We start from the raw sequence: 13,881 nt of genomic DNA on the forward strand, positions 1-13,881 counted from the left end.
AGTAGAGTAGTTCTTATAATACCCTCACTAAAATCCTTTATAAATAATACAGTACTAAAGGGGTTTTCCGGGACATAAAAGAAAGTAAAAAGGGCTTAAAATAAAAAGAAATAGAATACTCTATCCTGGCAACCCAGGACTGCGACTGTAACGAGGGCATCTTCTACGTCTAAAAGAAATCAGGTTTCATCGCCAACACAGAAGGGGGTTCTTTACTGTAAGAGCAGTGAGACTATGGAACTCTTTGTCCGAGCACATGGCCATGGCAAAATCCATAGGGGTGTTTAAGAGGGGACTAGATGTCTTTCTAGAGCGCTATGATATTACAGGATATAGACATTAGGTGACCAGCGGGGTTGTTGATTCGGGTCTTACAGCCAGGTAGGAACTATCAAACATTGATCCAGGGATTATTCTGATTGCCATTATGGTGTAGGGAAGGAAGTTTTCCCCCCGAATGGGCTAATTGGCTTCTGCCTCTTGTTTTTTTTTTGCCTTCCTCTGGATCAACAAGGAGGTTGCACAGTGAACGGCACATGACTGGCTGTCACTTCTTTCGGGTTTTGTGCAGCAGGCATCGGGGCTGCAGTGCTGGGCACGAGACCGCCGGGATTGATGAGCATTTAATTTCTTTTTTATTTTAAGCCATTTGAACTTGTTTTATGTTCCCAAAAATCCCTTTAATGCTTATTAAATCAGTTAAGTTATATTCAGCGTTTGGCATTTAATACAGTTCCTAGTTGCCTAATAAAAGATTCATGGAAAGATGTAGTGGGAATATAGTTCCATTATTTAAGAGGCCCCAATTAGTGAACTCGGTGACAATAAAATTTATAGATGATGTTGGATTAAAGAAAAGAAATGTGAGGGAAGTGTTTATCATTTTGGACTGAATAGAATGAAGTTTCTATATTTCTAGTCATTAAAAAGAAACTTAAAGTATCACAAGGATTTGATATTCTAAAATGTCACAAACCATTGAAGTTACACTTACAAAGTCTTACACTTGAGTTACATAGTATACAAATTCTAGACCCAAAACTTCCATGTATATAGACCTAGATAACGTTAGTCACACAAATTAGTGGAAAACCCTGGAGACAACATAACAAGCTATGAAAACAGCGTGTCTTCTTATATAATAGGGAATTGTACTTGCAACATTTTCCTACGATGTTCCTATTGTTTGAATCTTCCCCTTTCTAAACAGAGTAATTTACGTACTAGGGCAGTGATGGGCAACCTTTTGTGCTCGGTGTGCCAAAATTCGCCAAAAGACGAGGATAACTCGGGTGGTGCGTCACTTCGAGAACAAAAACCATAAATTTGCGATATTTATAGTTTAAATAACAAAAAAGTATAATTGTAATGTATAACTGTATTTAGTAAACCTAAAACACCCATAGCGCAGGCCGTCACCTCTCGCTGCCTCCCCCTCACTTATCTTAGTAATGATGAGCCCCCAGCAGTGACAGCGGCCCCCAGCAGCGACAGTGCCCCCCGAGACACACGTACTCACCCCATCCACGTCCTGGAAGCTCTGCTCCTCCGCTGGCCTCCGCGCCGCTAGCAGAGATGATCTCCAGTGCACACTGACGTCAGTGTGCTGCTGGACTCCTCCTCCCCGGACGCTCTCGCGGAACCAAGTGGTAAGAGACGTCGGATGAGGGGGGAGGAGGATCCCGGCTGCACACTGACATCACAGTCTGCGCCGAGATCAGCGCTGCTACCTGTAGTAGCGCTGGTTAGTGAATACCAGCAGGGGAGCCGCGGCCCCTGCTAGTATTCACCAACGGGGTGAACGTCCGACAACGACCGTGTGTCAGCGACTATGGCTACGCGTGTCAGTGCTGACACAAGTGTCATAGGTTCGCCATCACGGTACTAGGGAAAAGCTGGGGGTAACATATTGTAGAGCAGGAGGAAGTGAGTGGATTAATGTGTATTTTTTGTTTAAAGTTTCAGTATAGTTTGTAATTTTCATACCGCAGATAAACCCCTGCCCCTTCTAGATTTTGGAGTCCAGTGGTCAGTCTTGCTCAGTAATTTGACCATTATCTCTTATGTATACTGATGCAAGGAAGGCTATTGATCGCCGATTAGGACCGCCTACTGGACTCCTAAATTCAGAGGAGGGATTTAAATGTATAAATTATATTTAATCTCTTTTTATTGAAATTTTTGTAGAAAATTCTTTTTTTTTCAGATATTTCACAAACATTAGGCATTAGCAATAAAAACAGGTCTCACAGGGCCTTCAAAAAACACTGTACAAAAATTAGGCAAAGCTTCATATTAACAACAAATATATGACAAGTAGTTTGACTAGCTCAAGAGTAACCCCCTAGGCCACCCCTCTCCAGTTATAAATGTATACACTATAAGTTGCACCAAATCCTTTCCCTTAAAACTATATATTAATCTGCTCAGCTTCCTTCGCCATAACATGATGCTGACTGCAGATTGAACTGCATTTTCAATGTGATAGGTTCAATTTAATTTGATTACTGTGGCTTCTCTGAAATGAACATTGTCATGATGTGTTGAAAATAGAGATGAGTGAACGTACTCGTTTAGGGCGATTTCGCACTCGAGCACCGCTTTTTTTGAGTAACTGACTACTCGGGCGAAAAGATTCGGGGGGCGCCGGGGGTGATCGGGGGGTTGCAGAGGGGAGTGGGGGGGGGGGGGGGGGAGAAAGTGAGAGAGAGCTCCCCCCTGTTCCCCACTGCTACCCCTCGCTCCACCACGGCGCCCCCGAATCTTTTCGCTCATCTCTAGTTGAAAACCATCGAAGGTGCTCTTCTCCTTTTACCTAAATAGCGACGCTTGCAGATTGTTGATGAAGCTCAGAATTACGGTATAATTCTTCCCTGTTATAGGCAGATATTGGGGATTCTTTCCAGACTGTACTGTCACCCAGAGGCGTAACTTGAAGCTCCTGGGCCCCAATGCAAAACCTGTAATGGGGCCCCCAACTATAATGCTTTATTCATAGTACTGGGCTCCCTATATGGAGAAGAGAGGCCTTATGGACCCCCTAAGGCTCCTGGGCCTGGGTGCAACCACATCCCCTGCATCCTCTATAGTTACGCCCCTGATGTCACCTTTTTTGATAAGGTTGAACACCTTTGTTCACAACTGTTCTAAAAAACACAGAAGCCTAAGAGATTGAGGGCAGAAAAGTCCACCTGGTCCATCTAGTCCGGCCTTATATTATTCCGTGTTGATTTTCTATCTTAGGATCGATATGGGTTTATCCCAAGCATGTAGAGAGTGGAGAGGATCTTGCTAAGTTCGGGCCTTATGACCGGGATCATTACACTACATTCAATTTACGATATGTGTACTAAATGTTGCCCCATTACCGTTCTTTACTACATTATTCTTCACTATCGTGTACTTGGGAAATAGTTTTCATTTCTTGTTAAAGGTACTTTATAACTGACCAGGCTAGAAACAATACATTCACTAAAACCTTTACAAAATAAAATTGTGTCAGCAGATCTCATTCTCTGAGCCAAGAGTTATACCATCAGAATTTGAAGCTGAATCTGTGGAAGGACGTAAGGTCAGCAAAGTTGTGAAGACCACCATGGTCCATGGTGAAAGGACAGAGAAATATTTTGGAGACTCTAGTTTAGCATCTGACTTGCCATCAGCCAAGGATGACTTTGAGCAGGTAACAAGGTGGCAGCAGAGGATTTGCGTGGAGGCCGCCATTTAATGTAGAATAGTTTTTTTGTAACTTTTCTTCTTCTCTAGAGGCTAGAAAATTGTAGCCTGTACACTAGTAAACCAGTTACTGACATAGCAGAGCTGAGCCACAACACCTTTGGGAGATTTAGCAAAACTGGTGCAAAAAAAGTAGAACAATAACCTATAGTGGACGTACCGGCTATTCTTTTACCAGAGACACTTTATAAATTAAAGCGGTTGTCTCCAATCAAACCACTTTGGTCCAATGAAGTATACCTGGCTTGCTTATTAACCTTATAGTATAGTCTCCTACCCGAAAAGTCACTGGTTCTGCGATCTCCATGCCAATCACATGATCCTGCCTACTGGTGATTCCTGGAGTATGATGTGTCACTAGTGATGTCACTTACGTTGCATGGCCACATGAATGGCTCAGAAATTTGCAGGCCTGTGCAGACCCTACTGGATCCTGCGCTTGTGCATTGACTTATCCACAATAGTACAGCGAATCACTGCATATAAACCTCCCTGAAAATATATACTTTATTAATTATATGTTAAAAATCTGTCGAACGCAATATTAAATATCATATAATGTATATCTCCAGGCACAAGAGCAAATCCAGATATAAACATACCAGTGAAATCATGGTTTCCGATGCAACTCACAATTGGTTTACCTTAAATATTCAATTCAACTCCATTCTACTGCAGGTGAATTACCCCAGCCATGCATACAGACGGGGTGATGGAGAGCATTAATGGTAATGTGCATTGCAAACCCTGATTCCACTGGTATATTTATGTTTGGTCGTGTGCCTAGAGACATACATACATATATAATAATGTTGTAAATAATAATTAGAGATGAGCGAGTATACTCGCTAAGGCACATTACTCGAGCCAGTAGTGCCTTAGCCAAGTATCTCCCCGCTCGTCTCTAAAGATTTGGGGGCGGGGAGTGGGAAGGAACGGAGGGGAGATCTCTCTCTCCCTCTCTCCCCCCCGCTCCCCCCACTCCCCGCCGCAACTCACCTGTCACCCGCGCCGGCCCCCGAATCTTTAGAGACGAGCTGGGAGATACTCGGCTAAGGTACTACTCGCTCGAGTAATGTGCCTTAGCGAGTATACTCGCTCATCTCTAATAATAATGTATTTGTCAAGTTTGGAACATGCAGTTAATAAGGTATATAGTTCTTAGGGAGATTGTTAAGCAGTGATTTTGAATTAGTTGACCCCTGATCGTAAAAAGCATATTGCTATAGGACACAGGTATTGAATAACCTGTACAAGACCCACAAATGATGCAGCCAGAAATGTGGGTGGTAATCGAACTGGACCCATGGCGGTAGCATCGGGAACAAGGAGCAGAATGTAAGAAACAAACTACAGGGTACTGGAGTGCATTCGTTGACTGATTTGGGATGTTAAGACCATTTCTAAAAATTGATCTGGGAATCAGAAAACCTCCCTAAAGCTGAAACTGAAAACTTTTACTTTGCACCAACTTTGATGACTCCCCTTGTGTTTTCACAGTGCCTTATCTGTGGTTTTCCATACAACTGAAGGAAAATCTGAAAGTAAATTATCAAAACGTTCCAAAGAAACTGTAAAATGAGAAATTCAGCTCTACCCCATCTATAGCCACAAAACAATAGACAAGTTTACAAGGGCCCACTGGTTGAGGCAATCCATTTCCCCAGCTCACCGCCGCTTAGAACATGGTTTCCTGAATAAACTGGATGATTGAAGAGTTTAGTAAATCCTCTTCTATAGTCTGTTAATTAATCTAACAACATCCATGGGGATCCACTGTTTGTAAACATGCTGGTATATGCAAATATCCCTCAGCTAAGGCACACATCTAGTACATCATATTTCAGTTATAGTACCCCAGGGATGCGGTGAATAACATTCGGAAGCTTAGGGAATACAGGCTTCTGAAACCTCATAGCAGAACAGTCTGGTAGAGCTGAAAGCTGTAGGGTTTGTTTGTTTCTACAACAGACGAATACATATATTGATAGCCATAGATTAGATTTAAATCCGATCAGATGTTAACCACTCGGCTTCCATACTGCTCATTGCATACGGAGGACAGGTCAATACATACCCATATGATAATAGCAGAGTTGCACCCACATCACTTTCTGAAGTAGATAGCCCGAGAAGATTAAGCAGTTTCCTAATATATGCTGTATATATATCCCAAAAGACCTTTAATAGTAGAGTAAATAAGGTTGACGGATACATCCTGATGAGTACATCTACTGTATACTCATAGATAATAGTGGAGTGGGCGGCTGTTGTTGGCGGATCAGAAGAACATTGCATAGTTATTTTTATGTCTAAGTGTTATGCATGTGGAAGGCTAGGATGATCTCAAGTGAACATTTCGGCTGCCTCTGTTTAGATGTATTATTCATGCCTTGGAAAAACAAAACATATAAAATCACTCAGCAGCAAGATTTCTCTCATTTTAGGCGTTAAGCTATGTGGGTGGAGATGTAAGAGTTCACCTGCCAGACTTAGTGGAATCAGAGATGACCAAAGAGGATGGAACGGTTATAAAAAGGTTTGGGCCGGCATGACCCTGATATTAACTGATTGCAGTGAAACTAACAGTAGCCCATATATATACACTGAGGATGGCAATTTTAGTTGAGACACAGTCCGTGATGTCATAGGCTTTTAGGATCATTGAGATCATCCCTAAAATGGGGGTAATAAACTACATATTGGTTTCTTCTGTAATAATAAACTGCATTATGGGATAACCCTGGGAGGAGGCATGTTATCAGGTAAAGCTCCACAAATTACCTGCCTTTGCTGTGTGTTTCTGGCAGATCAGTTTGAATGTTGACCTATCACGGGATTAATACATGCGATATATTCTCCCTAAGTTTGGTTTCACATCTGTGTCAGAATCTTCAGATGTAGGTTCCGTCGCTGATCCAGCTGAAAATACCGGAAGGAAAAGCACAGCATGCAGCGCTTTTTCTTCCATTCAAAAGCCAGGCAGCTGGGCGGAAAGTGGGTGGACCCCATTATAGTCAATAGGGTCCACCCTGCTCTGTTCGGCTCCGTCCAGAGACTGAACCGTTTGGCCGTGGGAATTCCCCTTTCCTGCTCCCCGAACAGAGCAGGAAAGCAAAATCCCTACGCAGATGTGAAAGCACCCTAGGATTTTGTGTTGATTCTCTTCAACACATACCCTGTTTCCCTGAAAATAAGACAACCCTGAAAATAAGACATAGAATGATTTTCCAGAATTTTTGAGGATGCAAAATAATTTTTCAGGCTTTTTGAGGATGCTTGAAATATAAGCCCTACTCCAAAATTAAGCCCTGCTAACAGTTTATTAAAAAAGGCAATTTAAATAGTGTCCAGGCAGCTATACATGTAAAAAGGTTAAACCTTTTTGAACAAAAATTAATATAAGGCACTGTCTTATTTTCAGGAAACATGGTAATAAATTCTATAACATTTTACCTAGTTACTATTAGGCCTCATGTCCACTAGGAAATTTGGGCCCGCGCAGATACTCTATGCAGAATCCCGCAGCGGGTCCCTCCTTTCTCACGGACATGAGGCCTGAAAAATGATTTAACTCACCTGTCCGGACGCTGCGGGTTCCCGTCCGTTGCAGCTGGATCTTGTTCCCCTCTGCCCGGCGGATGTGCTCGGCACGCCGGCAGCGTGCCACGCGCATGCGCCGTGCACTCTTTTTTTTTTTTCTTTTGGACTCCTGCTCTCCCACGCCGGAGAGCAGAAATTCAGCTGTGGGTGTGCGGCGGATCCGGACGGCTTCCATAGGCTTCTATGGAAGCCTGCGGGAAACCCGCAGAAAATGGAGCATGCTGCGGGTGAATTCCCGCACGTGCGATCCGCGCAGCAGGGAAAAATGACATCCACAGGTATATACTTACCTGCGGGTGTGCAATGCATCCCTATGGGTGCGGATCACGCGTGCGGGACACCCACGCAGATTTCCTAATTCTAATTGTCCAGTGGACATGAGGCCTTACTCTATTGACTGAGGTCACATGGAGAGGTGAGCTGTTTCATTCGTTCACATGGCCTGATGGATGTAGCCCAGACTCATGGAGGCTGCAGGTTTGCTGTTGTGGTTGTATTGGTCATCATCCAGTTCTTCATCTAATGTTACTGTGGAATAATGGTAATGAAGTGTATTTAATAAAAAATCTTATAAGGAACTGGTGTAAAACTATTATAGGTAGGCACCCTTCATTTTAAAAACACAATGATTAAAAGCAAAGCATTTATGCTTAAAGGGCCCACTCAACCAAACTCAGTGACCCCACTTTCGGTACGATTAAACATAACCTCCATTTGATACTTGGAAGAGGAGATTACCAGATCACCTATGTAGCCAATATTCTGACCTACATCAAGAATTTGGAGACCTCCTTATCAATTTGATGATAATTCCAACCTACTTTCATCAGTAGAGCATGACTTTTAAAAATGATTGAGGTTCCTTGGCTGCTGCATATTTTGCAGATGCTTCTTATTTACTTCCACCCCAAAGAGGAAAGGAGAATCGGTTTTCTTTTTGTTAACTTTTATAGTGGCACAAAAAAAATCTAAGCTCTTTATTCGAACAAACAAAACTGCATGCGGTCCTCAACCTCCCAGACAAGGGAACTCTAAATCTAGCAACATATTTAGAATCATAGAGCACTGGTCACAATACATTTGCTATTACGCTGGACCAGGCTTTTTCCCCAAAGCTGTCTCTGCCCAGTCGCCACGTGCATAATATGACACACAACTCCCCTACCTCCAGGATAATCACATTCTGCTAATGACATGTTATGTAGAAAATTAGACCGTTCAAAAATCTGAAACTGACCCTGTCCTGGCACAAAATCCTACTAGGTAACCTTGAATTTCGGGAAGACCTCACACCATATTTAAAATACTGTATGACAAAGCATCTGCTAACTTTCTCACCTTGTTGACTAATCTTCTAAGTCACCCCACACATAAGAGATCTTGAAGTCCCATTATCTGCCTCCATACCCCCCAGGAATCCGAATGGAACCAGACCTTCTATACTGCCCTTTTTATCCACTCCCTCTAGGGGATGAATCTTTGCTATTTACAGATACCTCCAAACGTCAAAACACTTCGAAATATTAAAGATACACTTTTGAGGCACTACTTAGTACTTGGAACAAGAGTTGAGGGTGAACCTCCCTAATTAACTGTCTAAGAGCACCTATTCATGGAGCTCACAGGCACCCATAGCCATCTCCCTCCTCCCCCTTTCCTTTTTAAATTTTCTTTGTGTTGTTCTTCTCCTCATCCTCAAGAGATTGAAGACGAAAGAGCAAGCGTGGTGGCTCAGTCAATATCACTGTTGCCACCATGCTTGCTGTGTTGGGGTTCCAAGTTCAAATCTGACCAAGGGCAACACTGTGTGGAGTTTTTCAAAGCTCATGCAGATGTTGTCCTTGGTGAGATTTGAACCTAGAACCCAAGCACTATAGAGAAACCGTGCTAACCACTGAGCCACATTCATTGAAGAACCACCACCAGCTGTGGTTCTCTGGTAATAGATTGCATTCCTGTTCCATCTAGCTCCCATTGACTACAATACAATAAAATGGATCCATCTATACTCCTTTTTGTAACTTTTTTATTCCAGTGTGAAAAATGGAATGCAGTTTCAATAAATTTCTATGGACTCCAAAACTGAAACGTTTTCTTTATGCTTTGCTGTTCCCATGATGGAATAAGAAAACAGAAATGAAAACACTAGTGTGAAAAGGCGCATAGTTCACCTGTAGGCTGGATTGTCACATGCAGTACTTAGTGCAGTTCTGAGCCAAACACAGGACTGTACCCAAAAAACAAATAAAAGTCTTAAACTGAATTTGTTCCTTGCTTTATAAGTTCCTCGTTTTAGCTAAAGACCTTCATAAAAAAACAGTAGCAAGAGCTGCATCAAAACTGGATGTGTGAACCCAGTCTCAGAGCAGGAGGTCTGTCCGTGTTTTTGTCACTTCCAGAAAGCTCTGTTCAATTTCAGTGGTTACAAAAGAGTTTGGGTTTGGAACTGACAAAGTTAATGTGTGATGTCATCGCTTACATCAGTATTTTCCACTATGTTTTAGAATGGTAGGCAGGTTAACATTAATCGGTAGAACCAGTATATATAGTGTTTTTTAGTCTCCTTTTTTTATAGTGTTATCTTTAGACGATTCAATAAATGAGCTTCTGAATTAAATGTCCAAATAGTCATTATGGCATCATATACAGTGTGTATTTACCAGCAGGTGCATCTTTGAGCTAAGTAATTGCTTAGAGTTGTACTTTATTCGTGAAGACTAAGGCCCCATTCAGACTGCCAAGTAGAAGTTGTGCCCTAGATTCTTGGTTGTAACTTGCATCGGACAGCACACATCTACCCCTCCATGTGCTGTCCAATGAGCTGGAGAATGGACATTGCATGTCCTACTCTCATCGATGAATCAGACCAGAATGAGACCTGCTGCCGTTTGCTTTACGCGGACCATCGGTCCATGAAATAGTTTGCTCATCTGGAGATCCCCATCCATTTTAATGGGTCTGAGTTCTGTCCAAGCTTTTCTCAGTTAGAAACTCCAACAGAACTCTGATAAAAATCTCCCAAGTGAGCGGACCCTAAATCTTCAGAGCGACTGTATTAATAATGTTATTTGGCAGCGCACAGATGTCTATTGCCAAGTTATTGTCATTCAGTTCTCCAGTATTAATTCTTCATAAATGACATACCTGTCAATAAAAAAAGCATAAGGCATCCATTATTGGAAGATTTATGTGAAAACTGTTCAATGAGAATCCTATTTAAAATGAATGTCTACAGCCTGCTTAGTAGCAGCCATCTGGATCACCCCTCAAGCCGACAGTTAGCAACTTGTCGGTTTATTAATTAGCGAGCTAAATTGACGTTTTTTTAGTTTTGTACACGGGTCTGTGAATTCTTTGCTCTTGTCTAAACAACAAACCACATCTTGTGTTTCTTTCGGACACTGCAGTATACAACCTAAGGACTTATTCCCACGAGCGTATATCGGCCGGCATTTTCACAGGTGGCTGATATACGCTTCCCACCCACTCACCGCCTCTCTCCTCCCCTCCAAGCAGTTTGCAATAGGTGTGGGTGGGACATAGTGGAGCTTAGCTCTGCCCCCTCCCATTGCAAAGGCAGGAGTGGAGGAGAGAGGCAGAGAGCTGGTGAGAGGGAGGGAAGGGTGGACTGCTCAGATGGAAGCATATATCGGCCGGCCGTGAAAACGCCGACCAATATATGCTCGTGCGAATAAGCCCTTAGAGCAATGTTTTTAAGCGGCTACATCCTTTTGAGTCTTTTCTGTTATAAACTCTTTAATATAAGGTATATACAGTATAGGATTACGGATTATATTCATGTATGTCCATCCAGTACGTGACAAAATAGTGTTCCATTTTGTGAAGCTCTGAGCACTCCGTGTGTCGCCATATGGTGCCATGAGGTGCATATTCTTTGGATACAACCTGCGGAGGAGCGCGCCAACATTATTTTCCTTCACAGATTTTGAGTACAACAGCAGCCAATAGATTTCTACAGTATATGTGTGGAATTACCGTAATACGGCACGAGGTTCAAGTCGCTATTAAAAACTACTGTAATTAAATGTGTTGACTAAAAGTACAATTGATAGTGACTTATTGTAAGGTGCTTGTAGAGTTTTGTTGCTAACATCTGCGGAGGAATGATGAAATACTGCACACGTAACATATGATCAATGTGTTTTATGCACTGCAGAACAATGATGAATAAAGCCAGCACACAGAAGAGGACTGTGGTGAAGGACCAGCATGGGAAACACGTTTTCGTTGAGCAGCTGGAGGACGTTCCCGAAGTGCTACAGAAGGATGACCTCCAGAATGACCTTCAGCAACTTCTCAACCGCTTCTGTGGAGAGGACTGGGAGAACATGGCCAAATGAGAGGCTGCTGCTTCATACTTCTAACACATATCTGTAGTCAGTATGCAAAAGATACATTGTAGTTCATGCAGAAGGGCCATGGGTTCCATCCATGCACACTGGGTAACACTGACACTCCTGTTCTGCAAATGTCATAAAGCAAACAATCAGTTTTGCTTGTAAATGCAAAGATAATTTGTGACCAAAGATAGCATCCTTTCCTTATTTCGGATGGTATATCCATATTCAGTTCTCCTACATGTCAGCTCCGTCCACAGGCCTCTTCATAGTGTCTGCAAAGGCAACCTAAAAAAAAAAGGATGGACCATACCATATAACTTATTACACAGAGTGAATGTGCTCAGCGGATTTGAAGATACCAGATGCTACTTACTATATAGGCCTTGATTATACTTTGCTTAGAGGAAAGCAAAGGAGTGAATGAAAGAGACGTGAGAATGCTTTGTGCATTTAGAACAGGACTCCAAGTGTCAATGCGCAGTCATTACTATTCCAGCTTATTCTAGTGTCCGTCACTGGATCTAAGAGATCTACAAGACACTTACGGAAAAGGAAAATAACCAAATAAGTAACCAAGTTGCTGCTTCTAAAAAAAAAGGCAGGCATACAAAATATTCCAATATAGTGAAGTGGACACACATTCTAGCATCCACAACCACCCTACTGCAGACATGTGGTCATGTCCATGCTATGGCAGACCATGGAGAGTGGCTGCTGATATTGGCACTGTAAATAATGTTACGGGAGCGAGAATTCCCTCATTAAGGAAAACTAATCATAAATAAGTCACCTTGTTTATCAGGATTTCCTATGGCACATGCATGTGGCATTAAACAAAGATTAAACTCCTGTAATCATGTGTGGAACTTGTTAACCCTCTTATAGCACTGAGCAAGCAGTTTTCACAAATGTGTCCTCTTCTATTTCTGTATTTTATTTTTATGTCAAAAAAAAAGCTAAAGACACAATGCAGGTTTCAGTTCTTCTATTTTTTATGTTTTTACGTCGGGACTAATCCTTGGAAATGATTCTTGCATTTATGCACTTTTTTTTTGTTGTTTTTGTTTTTTTTTTATTAAAAAAAAGAAGGGATTATAAAGATAAATGGAAATATTTTTTGTCTTCTGTACCTTATTCTTCTCGTGGTTTAAACTATGTAGCCTTTTAACGTACAAATAAATATATATATATAAATACATATAAGCACTATACATTTTAAACCCATTTATTTAATGTAAGTATAGATCGGGAATCGAAAAGAACAAAACACTGCATTAACCGAGAACGCGCTAATTTATAATAATAAAAGGAAAAAAAGAAAAAACATACAAACAAGACTGATTAATTAGGCCTTTGCTCTTCACGATGTAGGGGGTGGGGGGGAGGGGGGGTGGAAGACCCACCGAGAGAGATGAATGTCAGTTGTAAATTTAATAGGGTTTCATTAAATCCCTTAACGATTCTGTAGGGTCCTTGGGTTTATTTAATTAAAATGACCTACTGTGTAGCTTCATTTCTTTCTGGCAGAAACATTGCTAAATGACTTTCTCCACCGAAAAGTCAGTTCACTTTCCATGAAGTCTGGATGGGAGCCTTGCAGCTATTGTCATTTAGGGCTATCATGTCCATTGTGTGACAAGGTCTGAAGAAACTAATGGGTTGTGCTATTTGCAGTGCAGATGATGTCTGTGTAACAGCATTCAATTGTTCCTCACTTTTATGGGTTTCTGGTTCCTTTTTATTTCTTCTGCTCTGTTATAAAACAAAGTTTACTACTGTGAGAAGTGGCATTTAAGTTGATGATTCAGCATCTTGTTCCCATGGTGATAACACTAATTTAATATATCTATGAGGGCATGTCTTAGTTTAAAATGGCAAAAATAAATCACACTAACGATACATAGCTGCAACGTGTACAATGGCTGATTTAATTAAATAAAGTGTTCAATGTACAAATAACTGCTTGTTTCTTCTCTGGTATCTGAAGTGCATGGCAACGATGGAATACGAGTGTTATGTGTGTTAGGCGGCATGTAATGCATTGGGAACGAACGCCAACGGGACATTGTGAAGCTGAGCGGTATATAGAATGTTACCCTATCGTTGCCTAAGAGCAGCAGTAAAGTCTCTATTAACCCCTTAAGCACACAGACTTTTTTTTTGGGGGGGGGGGGGGTCCTAC

General features: G+C 41.8%; 1 protein-coding gene across 17 annotated transcripts in view; it reads left to right on the plus strand.

The window, feature by feature from the left end:
* The window catches only part of ANK2 (ankyrin 2), a 491,615-nt gene extending 477,957 nt beyond the window's left edge, over positions 1 to 13,658 (plus strand). For all 17 annotated transcript variants that reach the window (XM_066573863.1, XM_066573861.1, XM_066573871.1 and 14 more), the window contains 3 exons: positions 3,506 to 3,682; positions 6,183 to 6,274; positions 11,516 to 13,658. In XM_066573863.1, coding sequence (XP_066429960.1) covers positions 3,506 to 3,682; positions 6,183 to 6,274; positions 11,516 to 11,699 — 453 coding nt within the window. In that variant the 3' untranslated portion in view covers positions 11,700 to 13,658. The remainder of the gene's footprint in view (positions 1 to 3,505; positions 3,683 to 6,182; positions 6,275 to 11,515) is intronic.
* The last annotated feature ends 223 nt before the right edge of the window (positions 13,659 to 13,881 follow it).

Source organism: Eleutherodactylus coqui, chromosome 7 (assembly GCF_035609145.1).
Source record: "Eleutherodactylus coqui strain aEleCoq1 chromosome 7, aEleCoq1.hap1, whole genome shotgun sequence".
Classification (NCBI taxonomy): Eukaryota; Metazoa; Chordata; class Amphibia; order Anura; family Eleutherodactylidae; genus Eleutherodactylus; species Eleutherodactylus coqui.